The 16795-nt window shown below is 40.6% G+C and overlaps 1 protein-coding gene across 1 annotated transcript in view; it reads left to right on the top strand.

The window, feature by feature from the left end:
- The first annotated feature begins 4696 nt into the window (after nucleotides 1-4696).
- The window catches only part of OPRM1 (opioid receptor mu 1), a 64136-nt gene continuing 52037 nt past the window's right edge, over nucleotides 4697-16795 (top strand). Inside the window, exon 1 of the mRNA XM_006139989.3 lies at nucleotides 4697-5087. Coding sequence (XP_006140051.1) covers nucleotides 4795-5087 — 293 coding nt within the window. The 5' untranslated portion in view covers nucleotides 4697-4794. The remainder of the gene's footprint in view (nucleotides 5088-16795) is intronic.

The raw sequence follows: 16795 nt of genomic DNA, 5'->3' as shown, positions 1-16795 counted from the left end.
TTTGCATGTATGTGTGTTTGCATGTATTTCCAGATAAATAAAGGGTACTTTTTCCATTTTACTGGATATGCAGAAGTGTTGAGATCAAGGATAATATTGTATCATAACGCACTTGTGTTCTCATTAGCTTTACACATTACATGTTAATAACAGAAAATATCTATAATCAAATACATCAAAGAGTCTTTTGGTGAAACCTTGGATATCACTTTTCTTCTGAGCTTATAAACAGCATAATTTTCTGTGCATCATAAATATATATATATGTACATATACACACACACACACACACACATATATATATTCCTTGCTAACAACTATTAATCATGTATTCCATTAACAACCACTCTAAAAAATCTTAAACCTCAGCTAATAGAATATATGCAGGATGATGGCTTTTATATGAATAACTAAATTCAATGTGTTTTAATTCAAGGGAGGGAGATCCATATTATAACTAAGTGCATTGCTTTGAAACAAATGTGAGATTACAGAGAAAAGAGATCTCATACCATAGGGCAACTAAGAAATATCAGATATGAGATTTGAGATGATTTTCTATTGCATATCGAGTGATATTAACTTTTGTTTCTATAAAATATCTTCTTTGGGACCAGCAGATAGTGTAATGGTCAATGTACTCCCACATGGCTGACCATGGTTCAAGTCCCAGACTTGGTAGCTTCAAACTCACACTGAGTGCATGTGCCTATGCGTCCAAAATCCCAAAGGAGAATGTAAGAGAAAGGATTGAAGTGGGGCCATCCTATTGCGTGAGGAGGGGATATCTCACTTTCTGTCTCTCTGGTGAATGCAAGCACCCTATAGGAAAAATCTCTCTTTATGAAAGAATAAGAAGGAGGAGGAGGAGGAGAAGAAGGAGGAGAAGAATAAGAAGGAGAAGAAGAAGAGGAGGAAAGAGAAAGATCTTCTTTGGGTTTTTGAAGTCTTAAAATATTTTAAAAATAAATTAGATATGCTCTGCCTTTTCTCATTTGTGTGTTGAATGAAGTGGAGATACTGAGATATGGATGGTAATACAGTTTAAAGGAGGATCTGCAATGGTGGCCACAAAATTTTGATTCAGAATAGAGAGATAATGATTATTCTCAATGAAACATGAAAAAGGACAATAGAAAAGCAAAATATTCATGCCAGCAGATAGCGTAGAGGTTATGTCACTGGTCTCCCACACAGCTAACTGCAGTTTGGGTCCCAGACCTGACGCCTTGAGACATGCTGGGCATGTGTGTGCGTGTGCCCGAGTTCTCGGCTAACTGCAGTTTGGATCCCAGACCTGATGCCTTGAGACACGCTGGGCATGTGTGTGCGTGTGCCCGAGTTCTGGGAGGAAATCAGAGAAGAGCTTATGGCATGGTCATCCCCCCTGTGGGGTATGATTTCTCACCTTCCCTCACTGTCTCTGTTTCTCTCTGGCTAGTGCACATGCCCAAAGGCAAAAGCCTTTAAAAAAAAAAATGGAAAATTTCAGTCTAGGTTAAGACTGTATAGTTGAAGCATAAAGTTCAAACTCTTACTCCAAAGAGTGACTATATTTTATAAAATAGAATAAAAAGTCTATGTTTTCAGGAAAGGATAATGAGATTAGGTTGCCTTTTTACTGTAATTTTAGAAGAAATGTCAAATGCAGAATATATACTCCTCTAAATGTAAGATCTGGCTGGTTAACAGAACACAATTAGTTTAAAAGGACTAACAGTCTTTCTTAATATTTTTTATAGAAACATTTTCTTCAAGTTGCACCATTTAAAAATCATAAAAGCTATCTTAAAGAACATTGTAAGTTACGTGCTAATCATTGTTTCTAATTAAGTTTATATACTATATACATTGACATACTTTCTATTTTTTTTTTTTTTTTGAGAGAGAGAGATTTTTGCTACAGGACATATGTGATCACTGGAGAGACAGAGAAAGAGAAATCACCTCCGAGGAGGATGACCACATCACAATCCCTCCTCCTTCATTCTCCTCCTGGGCTTTTGGAAATGCATTCACATGCACCCAGCATGAGTATCGGGCTGCTGGGCCCAGGCTCGAACTGTGGTCAGCCATGTGGGATCAGAGCCTTAACCACTACACTAGCCACTGGCCCCGACATACATACATCTTTAATATATAAAGAGAGACAGAGAGAGAGGAAGGGAGTCCAGTAAGCTTCAGTGCTGGGTTAGCCAGCATGCTCTCCCTCAGGATCTTATGGTTGAGTCTACAAAGCTGGGAGGGTAAGTAAAGTAGGAAGCATGCATGTGAAAGATGACAGACTCGCCATGCCCAAAGACCTCCGAAGACTGGAATCATGAATTGAGTCTAATAAGATACAATTTAAAAATAAAAAGATCCATAATGTTGTGCTAGATCCCTTCAAAACAACCGTAAATTTGTAGAAGAGGATAAACAAGGCTCACCAGGTAGAAGAAAACTCTTGTGGTCAAAAGCAATCGTATTCATGTTTTCTGACTCAAGCTCCTATTAAAACACCTGATCCAAAGCAGATCTATAATAAATTTTATTGAAATGATTTGGATCATGTTTAGGGAATTTTGCCAATTGTAACCCTAAGGAGTCAAGAGAAAAATGTGACCTAAAAAAAGTTTATGGGATCTTCTAATATTTTGATAGAAAGAGGAAGCATATAATCTTGTTTAGCTGTTTTGGTCAGAGGAAACTTAGTACTGTTTTTAGTCCTAGAACTGCTTTAAGAGCAGGTAAATATAATATGAATAGACCAAAAGAGGGCTATTGAAAAAACTCAGAGCTACATTTTATAAGAAACTAGAGGATGCTAATGTTTAACTTGGAGAAGAGACTACTCAGCTGCTTTCAAATCTATGAAGTATAACAGTGAGTGATCATACATAGACAACTGTAAGTGCTCTATTTATCTTATTTAATTCTGCTAACGGACAGACATATGATGTGGGTTATATTAATCCTGATTTGTAGCTATTGAGAAAACTGTCACTCAGTGAGGTGAAATAATATATCTGAACTCACAAAGCTAAAAAGTTACAAAATTATTTGACTCCAAGACCAGAATTGATTACACTGTACCTGTTTGTCTTTCACATAAAGTAGGCATGACCACTCTGTGGTTACCTGGAGATTAAATGAATGGCCGACAGATTTCAATTCAATGTGAGTGAATTGATACATGAGTTCAGAGGAGAATGTGTTTTAAGGTATTTTTATTAGTCTTTAAGAATACTCCTTTATTGCTAAAATTATATCCTCTAATGTAAAAGCATAAAAATAACACTGAACATTGGCAAAATAACTTATGATTGATACTGTCTGCCTATGAGTTATCTGTTTTTGAGACAAATGCCTAGTAATAATGTTGGAATTAAATGTTCCTTCCAGCCTTCTCCCTTTTTGTTCACCAAGAACGCAGTTAACTTTGTACAACCAGTTGGGGATATTTATTTCTAATGTTATGCTTTAAAGAGACATGCATGTGTGTGTGTGTGTGTGTGTGTGTGTGTGTATTAAGTATACACACGTATATACTGGAATTACTTACGAATTAGTTTTAATTCTACCAAAACATAACAAACTTAGTCATCTTGTATTTTAAAATTTTTTTTTCTAAAATAGCAGCGCTTGTGGACTCAGAAGTGAGTTACACAATTGAAAAGTCAGTGTTCCTCAAAGGCTTTGTCTAGGCTTCCTCCAGTTCCAGATATCTATGTAGATCCTCCTAAAATTTCTACACTAGAAAGCAGACTGAGGTAATGCATATTTCACTTGGTTTTTATAGCCTTCTTATCAGAAGCATGTGGCTATCCAGGAACTCTGAAGATCAAAAGGAGGAACAATTCCAAAAGATCTGTGAGAGTAAGGGAGGTGTGGAGGAGCAACATCATCTCTTCTTCACTTTATTTATGCCACAACCCCGGATTTCTGTAGGGGACCTTATGCCTCTTGCCCACTAGGACAAAATCAATATAGATGCAAATGCAGCTTTCAACCTAAGATAAATTGGGTAAGGAGGTGAAGGGAACAGGAATGGGGCTCCTCCACAAAAGTTCATATGTTTCTCGTTTGTTTCTCAAAAAGAAAGAAAGAAGATCTCTCTTGATTCACAAGAGGATTGGAAGTGTGAAATGCATCCTGACCATTTCCCAGATGTGGGGAAGCTGAAGCAAAAAGGACCAAAGATGCCATGCCCTGTCCCCTTCCACAAATAATTGCAGCAAACCTTAGGATGGATGGGGTGTTGTGTTTCTAGGGCTGTTAAGATTGCGACAGGCCAGTGTCTTTCCTGTTCAATTAGAAGGCTGGAAATAAGAGTGATGTCTGTCTTCTTTCTTATGTTTTGCTGCTGTCAAAAAAAAAAAAAAACAGAACTCTGTCTCTCTCCCCACCTTGTCTCCAACTCCCTTCCCCTGTTAGGCCCCTCCTCGGATGCATTCGCACAGCGGAGTGCCGGGGGAGGCGACCGGCTCCTTTGATCGCTGTGCGCAAAATCCTCCCCTGCCCTCTCCTCCCTCCCCGCCAGCCTGGGGCCCGCGCGGCCCTCCTCGCACTTCCCCGCCGGGCGCCTGCGGCTGGGGCTGTGCCTCTGTGCACTACTCATGTGGGAGGGGGCTGCAGGCAGCGCGTCTCATCAGATGCTCGGCTCCCGCCTTGTGCCTGACGCTCCTCTCCGGCTCCCGGGCCCTTAGCAGGAGCCCTGCAGAGGCCACAGGACGAGACCGAGGCGCGCGGAGCCGGCAAAGTCCGGGCGCTCTGGGTCCCCGCGCACCGTGGTCCCCAGCCGCTGGCAGCAACATGGACAGCAGCGCCGTCCCCACCAACGCCAGCAACTGCACCGATCCCTTCGCGCACTCTTCAAGTTGCTCCGCGCCACCAAGCCCGGGTTCCTGGGTCAACTTGTCCCACTTGGATGGCAACCTGTCCGACCCTTGCGGTCCGAACCGCACCGAGCGCGGCGGGAGCGATAGCCTGTGCCCTTCGACAGGCAGTCCCTCCATGGTCACGGCCATCACCATCATGGCCCTCTACTCCGTCGTGTGCGTGGTGGGGCTCTTCGGAAACTTCCTGGTCATGTACGTGATTGTCAGGTAAGAAGGGCGCCAGGGCTCTGAGCAGAGTGCGGAGGCTGAAAGAGGTTCAGAGGGACACCTAAGCCCAGAGAGAGGGGAGATAACCTGCCTCTCTCTCTTTTTATCTCTCGTTCTCTCTTTCTCATTTGATGAATCCAACATTTCAGGAACAGAGAAGTTGCTTTCATAGAAGCCATAAACCTGGTGGTTGGGAACAGGATGTTCTTCCAGTGAGTTCTCCCTTCTACAAAGCCAAGAGGGCTCTGGGCACATTATGCAGTGAGGTCCCCCTGCAGAAGCTATGGAAATAATAAGTTGTGGGGAAATGGGAGAGGAATTGTGATTAGTTTTCCCTCATTCTGGGGGCCCTCGTCTTCTCAGTTGTCCTAAGAGATGAGTCTTGGCAACTTCCCTACTGTTTCTTTAGGTGTTCTTTGCTGAACAACAGCCCCACCCCTTCTCCCCTGGTCACAGTATTTACCCCACTCTTCCTGTCATCCTGAGGTCTCACTAGGTAGAAGTTCTCTGGACACTTTTCTGCAGTAGTGTTACTTTGTGGCAACAAACACTGCCTTGCTCAGTTTGCAACTGGAAGCTGCTGGGTCACAAACTGCTTCTGAATTAGGTAGCCTGGTTCAGGAGAACTGCTGGACCGCACCATTCTTCCATGTCTCCAGAAGCTGGGACTAATTGGGAGTGACCAAAAGATGCATAATTCTGCCTTAGAAACTGTCACACAGAAAGTTATATAGGATACCCTGGAGGGGGGGGAGTCTTTGTCTTGTGATGTTGTTTCAAAGGAGTTTGTGGCCCACTTCCTGTGAACCCAGATGTTCCAGATTTATTTGGGAAATAAAGTAAGCTTTCAACATTAATTGAGGTCGATGTTGCACGGGTGTTGACGTGTATTCAAATACTACATGTGAGTATGAAGTATGACATATTCCCTTTTGTTAAAATAGATTAGTATTTTAACACTTGAAAATGGCTCCTGGTTTGAGCTTTTTCCATTTGGGGTACTATGTGTGTAGCAAATGTGGCATTTTCATATTTAATTATATTCTCGCTTCCCCTGTTCAGAAAGTAACTATTGCAGATTTCAGCGGGGCTCTTGAATCATTTTACAATCATTCACCCTATTATGCTTTTATTACTACAGCACTACAAATTGCTTGTAATCGATTCTTTCTACTTCTGTGTCTGATTTCTTTAATTAATGATTGTTAAGAGAAAAGCTTACTTCCCTGATCTTTTGATGAGTAGTGTCTCTGAGAAAAGAGCACCATCTATTGAGAAGAAAGCTAACAACAGAAGAGAAATACAGGAAGGGAATCAATGAAGGAAATTATTTTTTAAAACATTTGTTTTATGTCATCCAACAAAAGGTTCATATTAGTGATTTTAAAACCAAGTCTAATTCTGCAGTTGTGACGATCTAAAGCATAATTAAAGGCCTGCCTTATAAAGGGAAAATTTTCTCATTTTTTTCTTAAAAAAATAATCATAGCATCTTAAGTTCATAGAGGACCCAGAGATGCTCTAGGCTTGATGAGTAAACTGAGGCACCAAAAATATAGACAATTTCTCTAAGAACATGTAATTCATTAGTTCAATACTAGGGAATCTTTCTGGGTTAACATAATTTTCTGTTTATTAGAGTGGGAAATCATGACTGGAGGTAATGCAACTATTAGATTGACAGAGCGAGTTTAGCAAGCAGTAATAGCATGGGAATAACAAATTATCCCAAATTGATGTTTGGAATCTTAGTGAACAAAAGCATGAAATGGAAATTACCAAAGCCTCTCAAATCTTGCTATCTGAAACATAATCTTTTATTCTCTTTTATTGCTCCTCCTTGGAATTTTCCTTCCTCGATTTTCTCCCCTTTAGTTTGTGCTGTTCTATAACAAGAGGGCAGATTGAGCAGCAGCCAGCTGTGAAACCAACAGATTGGTTTTATTCCAGTGTTACAGAGGTTGCTGGGTGGCTTTTAAAGGCATTACGTCCGACCTCTTGTTGACTTGGAAAAAGATGGTGCCATTGCATCTTACTAAAAACGTGACATTATGCCTTATTCTCCGTGCTGAATGTTCTACAGAATGCAGTACTATTGGAAAGGTGACCCCGAACACCCACCTGTGGCAGGCTATATGTTCAATTCCAACGTCAGACAATCCTTTGGGGGTGTGACCATGAAACAGATAAATAGGTTTTTCTGTGACAGACGAAGAGATGGGGAAGCCGAAGGTTGAAGAAGGGGTACATATTTCACTGAGAGCATTTAAACGATTCTCTCCAGACTACAGAGCTTCAACTACAAAATGATCAGCTCAGGGTGTTATTGTGTCTGCTAAAATGGTGGGTGTAATGATGCATCTGTTAAAGTATTGAAAGGAAATGCTCTCCTCCTTCCACCATTTAAAATTCAACAAATACTATTGAATGGTCAAATATTTAGTTTTTTAAAGCAGATTAAGGTAGTATTTTTCACTATATTGCATGAATCATGATGCTCAAATGGCTATGGCAACAGCAACATAAAAATATAACAAGTGGTGGCAGAGGTACTGTCATCAATACTCTCTGTCTCCTAGCACCTCCATCCTCATACTTTCATCGAAAACATTATTAAATGGTTTAACAAGTGCGATTCTTACACAGTGCACTTTTAAGGAATCTAAGGGAGGACAAAAGATACCGTCATATACTCTCATCATTTAAAATCCACATGTATAAAAGACCACAGAGATTTTAGGGAAAAAACAGTGATAAAAATATTAGAGAAAGCAGGAATCTTTTAGAAGGGAATGATAATTTACTATTGTCAAGAACCTTAAAAATCTAAATCAAAATAATAACATACAAGCTCTTGTTTCAGAGCACATAATTTCTGTTCCTTTAAAATTACTCTATGTTATCACAGTAAAATCTGGTTAATAAATAGAACTCTCTCAGACCCATTGAGTACAGGTGTTTATAACTATTAGAATTTTTTTTTTTTTTTTTTTTGCTATAGGGCGCGTGGGCTCGCCAGACAGACACAGAGAGACAGAAAGCGAGAAATCACCCCGGGGGGGGATGGCCACACTGCAATCCCTTTTCCTCCATTCTCCTCTCAGGATCTTGGGCACGCACGTACATGAGCCCGGCGTGAGTTTAAGCCACCGGGTCCGGGAAGCAAACTGCGGTCGACTCCGTGGGAGTCCAGCGACATAGCCATTACACTAACTGCTGATCCCAACTATTAGAAATTCTTAAGAAAAATTCTAATAGTTAGAACTGTCAAGAGAGTTCACAAACTCAGCCTTTTTTTTCCCTCTAATTTTCTTTTTGCCTAGTATTCAAGAAAGGCCTTAGTAAGCTTTACTAAGTGGAGAGGGAAATGGTAACAGTCATACAGCATTTATTATACTTTACTGCTTAAGCTCAGGGTGATGGGAGAAGTCTGCTTTATGATATGTAAATAAAATTAAACCCCTCATGCCTTTTGACAAATTATTTGAGGCTATAAAGCCAAAGTTACACCCCCATTCCCACCAATTTTAAATGATATGATAACCTTAAGGATCTCTCGTGATAATTAAACTCAAGGAAATTTCAAGGTCCTCACAAGGGAGCTGAAACCACAGATCCCTGGGCAGCCCATGTGGTAATAATCAGTGAGCCTTCCTTAGCTAGCCTTTCTTGCTTCAGACAACCTTGTCTTCTTCCTTCCATTTTCTCAAGCTGAAGGCCCTGGAACCAAGATAAAATTTATAAAAGAAGAGAAACTTTGGCTTGGCTCAGAACCCCAAGTGCCCATCAAGGCTCAACTTTCAGGCATGTGTAACTGACCCTCCTCATCTTTAAAACATGAATTGGACTAATTTTCAGATCTCTTCTGGTTCTAAGATCTCCTATGGCAACTTGGATGACTGTTTCTTTATAATTTTGTCAGCCATACCATCTAAAGAAAAATAAAAAGTTACAATTTCTTTACAACTCCTTAGATTCTGCATGAGTTCAAACAGGTTCTGTCAGAGAGAGAGAGAGAGAGAGAGAGAACTGAGCTGCTAGGTGTTATGGTTATGGCCAAGTCAAAAGTGGAACTGAAAGTCACAGTGAAATCTCTGTTGAGTTACTAAGACAACGTAAGTGGGTTAAACAGGAAATGATGCACTCCCTCAATTTTACTATTTTCATTTTCATCAAGGAACCCACAGGTGAGGGACCCATGCTTGGATACAGATGCAGGGAAGGGAAGAAAAAAGGAAAGCCATCTCTTTATTATACAGAGCCTCAAACAAAAGGGCTCCTTCTGTTTTGTGGATCTGATGGAGGGCTGTGGGAAGGTTAAGAGCAGGGAAAGTACTAAGTGAAAGTGGAGAAGAATGTCCTCAAGGAATCCTAATAAGGGGGTCTCAGCAGAAGTGCCAGCAAAGGGTCTCACCAGGAACCCACAATAAGGAGGCCTCCAGTGCAGGTGTTTGGGCTGGGAAGCATATGTGGACCAGGGAACGGTTGGCAAAGGTGAGGAAGTGCTTCTCTCTTCCCCTGTTTCTTTAATTCACAGGACGCGTGCTTTAATACTCACCTGCGGGACCAGCAGTTAGCGTAATGGCTATGTTGCTGGACTCCCACGTAGTCGACCACGGTTCACATCCCGGACCCGGTGGCTTAAAACTCACGCCAGGCGCGTGTGCATGCGTGCCCAAGATCCCGAGAGGAGAATGGAGGAGAAGGGATTGCGGCATGGCCATCTCCCAGGGGGGTGATTTCTCGCTTTCTGTATCTCTGTCTGTGTCTGTCTGTCTGGTGAGCGTACGCACCCTATAGCAAAAACCTCTAAAAAAAAAAAAAAAAATAACCTGCAGGTATTACTCATCTTCTGGCTGTTATATCCCAAAACTAATACAGAGAGGCAGTGACTCTGCCAAATCTGATCAACTGTATTTTCACGAATGTGAGAGTTCTGAAGAGGAAAAGATCATTCTATTCTGGATATAAGTTTCTGTCCAGGCAAGAATTTTGTCAAGTAGAGATTGATTTGATTTTTGTTTTTATATTTATTGATTTTCGTTTTTGCCAGAGGGCACTTGTGCTTGCTGGAGACAGAGAGAAAGGAGAGGAAGGGCAAAAAGTGAGGAATCATCCCCCAGAAGGAATGGCTACACTGCAATGCCTTCTTCATTCTTCTCTCAAGATTTTGAGCATGCATGCACATCCATCCAGCGTGATTTTTCAAGCACTCAGATTGCGAAGTTGGCCTCCTAGGATCCAGCTTCTTTTATCTCCACACCCCCTGCTGGCCCTGTTTTGTTTTGTGTTTTGAAGCAGTGATACAGCTTCTCAGTTGTATACAAGTAGACATCCTGGTCCATTTGGGCTGCTACAGCAGAATACCGAAGACTAGAGTAGCTTATCAACAGAATTTATGCCTCACAATTCTGGGGGCTAGAAAATCCATGCTCAAGGTGCCAGCAGATTCTGTCTGGTGAGGGCTCACTTACTGGTTCATTGAAAGCTATCTTGTCACTGTGTCCTCACATGGCAAAAAGGGCAAATGAGCTCTCTGAAGGCTACTTATAAAGGCATTAATCTTACTCTTTTTTTTTGTAGAGAGTTTCACTACAGGGTGTGTGCGCTCGCCAGACAGGCAGAGAGAGACATAGAGACAGAAAGCAAGAAATCACCCCCCAGGGGGGATGGTCACGCCACAATCCCTTCTCCTCCATTCTCTTCTCGGGATCTTGGGCACGCACGCACACGTGCCCGGCGTGAGTTTTAAGCCACCAGGTCCAGGATGCGAACCGTAGTCGACTACGTGGGAGTCCAGCGACATAGTCATTACGCTAACTGCTGGTTCCCCAATCTTACTCTTGACCTAATCACTCAAATACCAAAAGCTCTACTTCAAAACACCATCAGGATTAGTTTTCAGTACATGAAATTGGGGGGTGAGGGGCACATAAGCAGTGTACAGCAGTAAGTACCTTAAAATGATTCAAATACTAACTCTTCGGATTGATTAATATTAACTACCCCATGACTTGGTGGTTAAGAGAGTTAAATCTCGGGACCAGCAGATAGCGTAATGGCTATGTCGCTGGACTCTCACGTAGTTGACCACTGTTCGAGTCCCGGACCCGCTGGCTTAAAAAACTCACACCCGGCGCATGTGCATGCATGCCCAAGATCCTGAGAGGAGAATGGAGGAGAAAGGATTGCGGCATGGCCATCCCCCCTGGGGGGGTGATTTCTCACTTTCTGTCTCTCTATCTCTCTCTGTCTGTCTGGCAAGCGCATGCGCCCTATAGCAAAAACCTCTTAAAAAAAAAAAAAGAGAGAGAGAGAGAGCTAAATCTCACATTGCCAACTATACAGTTCAAATTCCAGTTTGGGAGGAGGAAAAAAACACATTGAACTTGTGTGTGTACATACCCTAAATCCCAACCAGATAGAGAAATGGAGGAGAAGGAATTACAGCACTACCACACTCCATGAGGGGTGCTTTCTCCTTTTCTGTCTTTGGCAAGGGCTCATGCCATCTGGAAAATTTTAAGAATATATATCAGTGCAATTTAAATTAATGTTTGGATAAATTAAGTCAACCTAACATATTCACTGTCTTCTATTATGCTTCTTGTTTACCTCTACTATGCTTTTTCTTTACTTTTTTCTTCTCTGTTTTTCCTCTATCATCTATTCACTTTTCTGTCAAAATCCTTTGTGCAGCCCAACTGCAGGGGTGCAGTGGTAGCATGATGTTTTGCTAGGCTGGAGACCATATGGAAGCCTGGGCTTCCATTGTCAGGCTGACCTACACAAGCAGGATACACATATATGTGCCCATAATCCTTGCTGGCTGAGAGTTTGTGTGGTGGGTGTGGAGAGGTCATGATGTGAGACCCTGTTGGGGATGTTTATCTTTCTGCATCTCTCTCTGTCTCTCTCTCAAAATAAATAGACTTTTAAAAATATTTTTATTCTTCAAGTCCCAACTTAAATCCATTCCTTTCTGTATCCTGCCCAAAGTACTGCTACCACCAACTTTCTTGCAGTGTAACCTAAAATATATGCTACTAGTGTGGGAAAAAAAAAAATCTGTGCATTTTCTCATAGACTAAGAAAATGTTCCTTGATAATCCTTGCATACTTGAACTATTTCTTTTTGTGTTAGCTGAGAGATTCAACATTCAAACTTAACTAACACAAGTACACATTTCAAAAATACTGTCTAATTCAAAGTTTTTAGCAATTTAAATTTGCCTCAAATCATTCAGATGTAAATTTTAATTCAGAAAACTTTCTCAATTCACTTCCTTGCTTGTGCATACTCAACTTCTATCACTTGAGTCATAAGCAGTGATCTGTATGATGGATTGATATGAGCAAATCATGCATTCGAACGCACATAGCACACACACACTTACATGTGGATATACACATAAGTCCATTTATTTGTCCAGCTGAATAGGGAATAGACTGTTCTTATAAGAGAAATACAGAAATCAAATTTTAAAGTGAAAAAATAGAAAGTTACTAATAGGTATATTCTACAAAGTCACCATCACTACTGAATTAGTAAAAATCTATGCAGCTTTGCTTTTAGGGAAACCAGGGCTCAGTTCCTGCTAGCCTCTGGTTGCAGTATTTTCATTGGCTCTTCAATACACAACCCAGTTTTATGTGTATTCTATTTAGAAACACCTTATTTAATGTGTATTCTTGTTGACTCATTAATATTGAACTCATGGTCCACATCAATGTAACTCATCCCTAACAATGCATAAATACCGTAAGCGCTTGCTTCATAGACCCATTGCAGACGACGTGCACTTAGGGCATAGACAACACGTTAGCCCTGTGCTTGAGGCCATTTTAACGAGTGTCATCACCAACACAAAACACAGAAATGTAAAAACATGGCAATAAACAAGAAGCAAAAAGGACATGTATTCACTGCATGAACTGAAACCAGAAGGCAGAGTTCGCCTAGTTAGGCTACACCTGGGAAACGGCACAGAGAGGAATTAGAAGTTTTCATGCTTTGCACATGCTCACCCATGTTCTCAAATGACTGCAAAAGCCAGCAACTACATTTTGGGGTTACAAATAAATTTAGGGAGAAAACCAGTTCTCAAAATCAGAATCCTCAAAAAATGATAGTTGAATATATATGCAGTGTTCTTCAAGAAAATATTTTTAAAATACAACAAAAAAGAAAATCAGAAAGTCATGTTCCATTAAATATGGCAGAAAGTTGTTGACATGAACATGGGCTTTGTGTTTTTATTATCATTTATTATAATCAGACAGAGTAGCCTGAAAGCAAAATGAATTTCCACGCTATTCACTTACTGCCTGTCATCAGATATCAGGCACAACACAGTATTCTTTTAATGGTATATTGCATTTTGCATATCAAAATAAAATTTTCAAAATCAAATTGAGTCTCTTCTATTTTTCAAATTAGTAGTTTAAATAAGATTGTGATTTTTATAATATAAATATGTGGATGTCCAGATAATGCTTATACTTTAGAATTCAGTTCAGTTGTCTGAAGTTTTACATTTTTAATTTTAGTAAAGTTCTAAAATATAGAAAAAATGTTTTTATGTAATAAGAAGTAACTACACTATTGCTGCACTATCACAAAAATTACTTGATACTTACATTTAGCAAACTTTGAAGCAATTTTTTTTTTTTTTTTGCTATAGGGCACATGCGTTCGCCAGACAGAGAGAGACAGAGAGACAAAAAGCAAGAAATCACCCCCCAGGGGGGATGGCCATGCTGCAATCCCTTCTCCTCCATTCTCCTCTCGGGATCTTGGGCACACACGCACACGCGCCCGGTGTGAGTTTAAGTCACCAGGTCCGGGACGCGAACCACGGTCGACTACGTGGGAGTCCAGTGACATAGCCATTACGCTAACTGCTGGTCCCACTTTGAAGCAATTTTTAAGCTACAAAATCTGTAGTGTAGTTTATTTTGCTTTGGGGATTTTGTTTTGTTTGGATTTTGGTTTTGGTTTTGGTTTTGTTTTTGTTTTGTGTGTGTGTGTGTGTGTGTGTGTGTGTGTGTGTGTGTGTGTCTGTGTGTGTGTTTCCCCCATAGGGCATGTGTGTTTGCCAGAGACAGAGAGAGAGAGGTGAGAAATCACCCTCAATGGCCACACCTCTATTCCTTCTTGTCTATATCCACTAGAGGGAAATTCTTCAGTAATGCCTCTTTCTTCTACTTCTCTTCTTCCCTTCTTCTTCTTCTTTTCTTCTTCTTATTCCTCTTCCTTTTCCTCTTCCTCCTCTTCTTCCTCTTCCTCCTCCTCTTCCTCTTCCTCTTCCTCTTCCTCTTTCTCTTCCTCTTCCTCTTCCTCTTCCTCTTCCTCTTCCTCTTCTTCTTCTTCTTCTTCTTCTTCTTCTTCTTCTTCTATTTGCTTGAGGGTATGTGCCCCTTGGGCACACGTGCACACAGAACCAGTATGATTTTCAAGCTACTGATTCTGGGACTGGAACTGCAAAGTCAGCCATGTAGGATCTAGCACCTTAACCTCCACACCACCTTCTGGCCCCTTTACTGTAGTTTTTGATAAAAACAGGTCTACCGGCAATTTCATGATGCCAGGTCTGTGAATCTGATTCCTTCTCGCTGAAAATAGTGAAAATGCACAGACACGTAAATGATCCAATCTGGAAAATAAAAACCTGTTTTATACTGAAATATTTTTATTTGCCATAGTGAAGTTTGGATATAAATAACTCCAAGATAAAAATCTCACTTCATGGGAGCCAGCAGGTGGCATAGTGGTTAAAGCGCTGGACACTCACACATGGCGAACCAGCGATTGAGTCCTGGACCTGGTGGCTTGCTTTCTCACTTTCCCTCTCTCTCTCTTTCTCTCTCAGGTCAATTAAAATAATAAGTAATTTAAAAAAAAATCTCACTTCATTTGATGACATTTTGATGCAGTATAACTCATACACAATGGATGAAGAGAGGTCCCCTTGTTCTGTTTTCCCTATAAAGATCTAGAAAGTGAATATTTTATGTTTCTGCAACAAGATGCTCTCTCTCTCTCACTGGAGTGAGAAGTAGCCACAGGTTGCACAGGAAGGAACTAGCATGAGTGCTTTTTCGGAAAGCTTCCTGTGGATGCTGGACTGTCAATTCCCATTTCATTTTCACATCCTTCAAAATATTGTTTTTCTTTTGATTTTTTTTGTTCCCAGCCACTTAAAAATGTAAAACCATTCTTGGTTGGCAGACAATAGGAAAAAAAAAAAGTAAGTTGGATTTGGACCACAAATGAGATGAGACTATATCATCTTCTTTGATCAATCTTACTATACGTTGTTTAATAGATGGAGACAAAGCATGATGTTAAAATGACATAGTATCACCTCGCAGTATTTTTCAACATTAGAAAATAGCAATACAAACACAAAGTTAACATAAACCACAACAGTTACAATAGATTATTCTGGCAGAGGTTATTGATTTTTTCTGGAAGTGATATTGAAGTTGGCTTATTAGAACGATCACCCAGAATTGTCTCTGTTCAGTCCAGGACCCCATCTTCAACACCAGCTCTTCATTTGGCCCAAGGGAAAGGCAACATCTCTTCCTACTCTTAGCCAGTAATCAAGGAGTAAGTGCTTAAAAATTAGCACTTCTGGGGGCCAGCATGTGGCATGGTGGTTTAAGGCAGGCAGATCCCACATGTCTAACCACACAGTTTGAGTTCTGGACCCAGTGGCTTGAAAAATACACAAGGTACATATGCATGTATGCTCAAAATCCCTAAAAGAGAAATGGAAGAGAAGGGATTGTGGCATGACCACCTCCCGTGAAGGATGCTTTCTCACTTTCCTTCTTTCTCTCTCTCTCTCTCTCTCTCACTCGCTCGCTCGCTCTTTCTCTCTCTCTCTCTTTCCAATGAATACATACACTCTCAAGCAAGTCAAAAATTAAAAAAAAAAAAGAGGAAGAAGAAGAAAATGGCAGTACTGAAGAATTTCCCTCTAGTGCATATGCTCTGTGGTTATCTTAAATCAGTACAATTTTCTAGCCTTTTTCACAGAATTTTCATCTTCAGTCATTTGAAAGCTTTCAGAAAAAATTGAAACTGTCATCTGAAAATTCATATGAACTTCTTATCAAATGTAAAATATGTCCTCAGAGGAGCCTCTGCCTGCACCCCATCCACCCTGTACCCACTGCGTGCACCCAGATAGTGAGTGGCAGCATAATGTCATACAGTCTCTCTTTATGCATTTCAAATATAAAAGCTCATCACTTGGATTTCTTTTCTTTTCTTTCTGACTTACATAACTTGCTCATTTTTTTGAAATTTGTTTTCTGCAGTTCCAAAAATGTTATTCCGTTTTTTCTCTCTCAATAAAAAGTAAACTTTTTTTTTTTTTTTTTTTTTTTTTTAAAAAAAAACAATGGGGAGGTGTAAAAGAAAGCACTGGGGTAGGTCAAAGTTTCTGAGGGTGTCTGTAACCCCTTGGCTTCATGTCTGTGGTTTTGACCAGTGATTTCCTAGAGATTCACTGAAATCTTCCCCCTGCCTGTCTCTACATTTTTAACTCAATCCTCACCCATGCGTATCTCAATGACTGTTACTTTGATTGGCTGTGCTTAGAGGAAACTTTCTGGCAGGTGCAGGAATTCATTAGAATTGTCTGGTGACCATCAGGCACCAATTTTCAAGGGTCATGTTTAAAGAGAGTTTTAAC

The sequence above is a fragment of the Tupaia chinensis genome, unplaced genomic scaffold (assembly GCF_000334495.1).
Source record: "Tupaia chinensis unplaced genomic scaffold, TupChi_1.0 Scaffold000014_1, whole genome shotgun sequence".
Lineage (NCBI taxonomy): Eukaryota > Metazoa > Chordata > Mammalia > Scandentia > Tupaiidae > Tupaia > Tupaia belangeri.
Note: the sequence above shows the minus strand (reverse complement) of the source record. Positions and strands in the feature narration are given on the sequence as shown.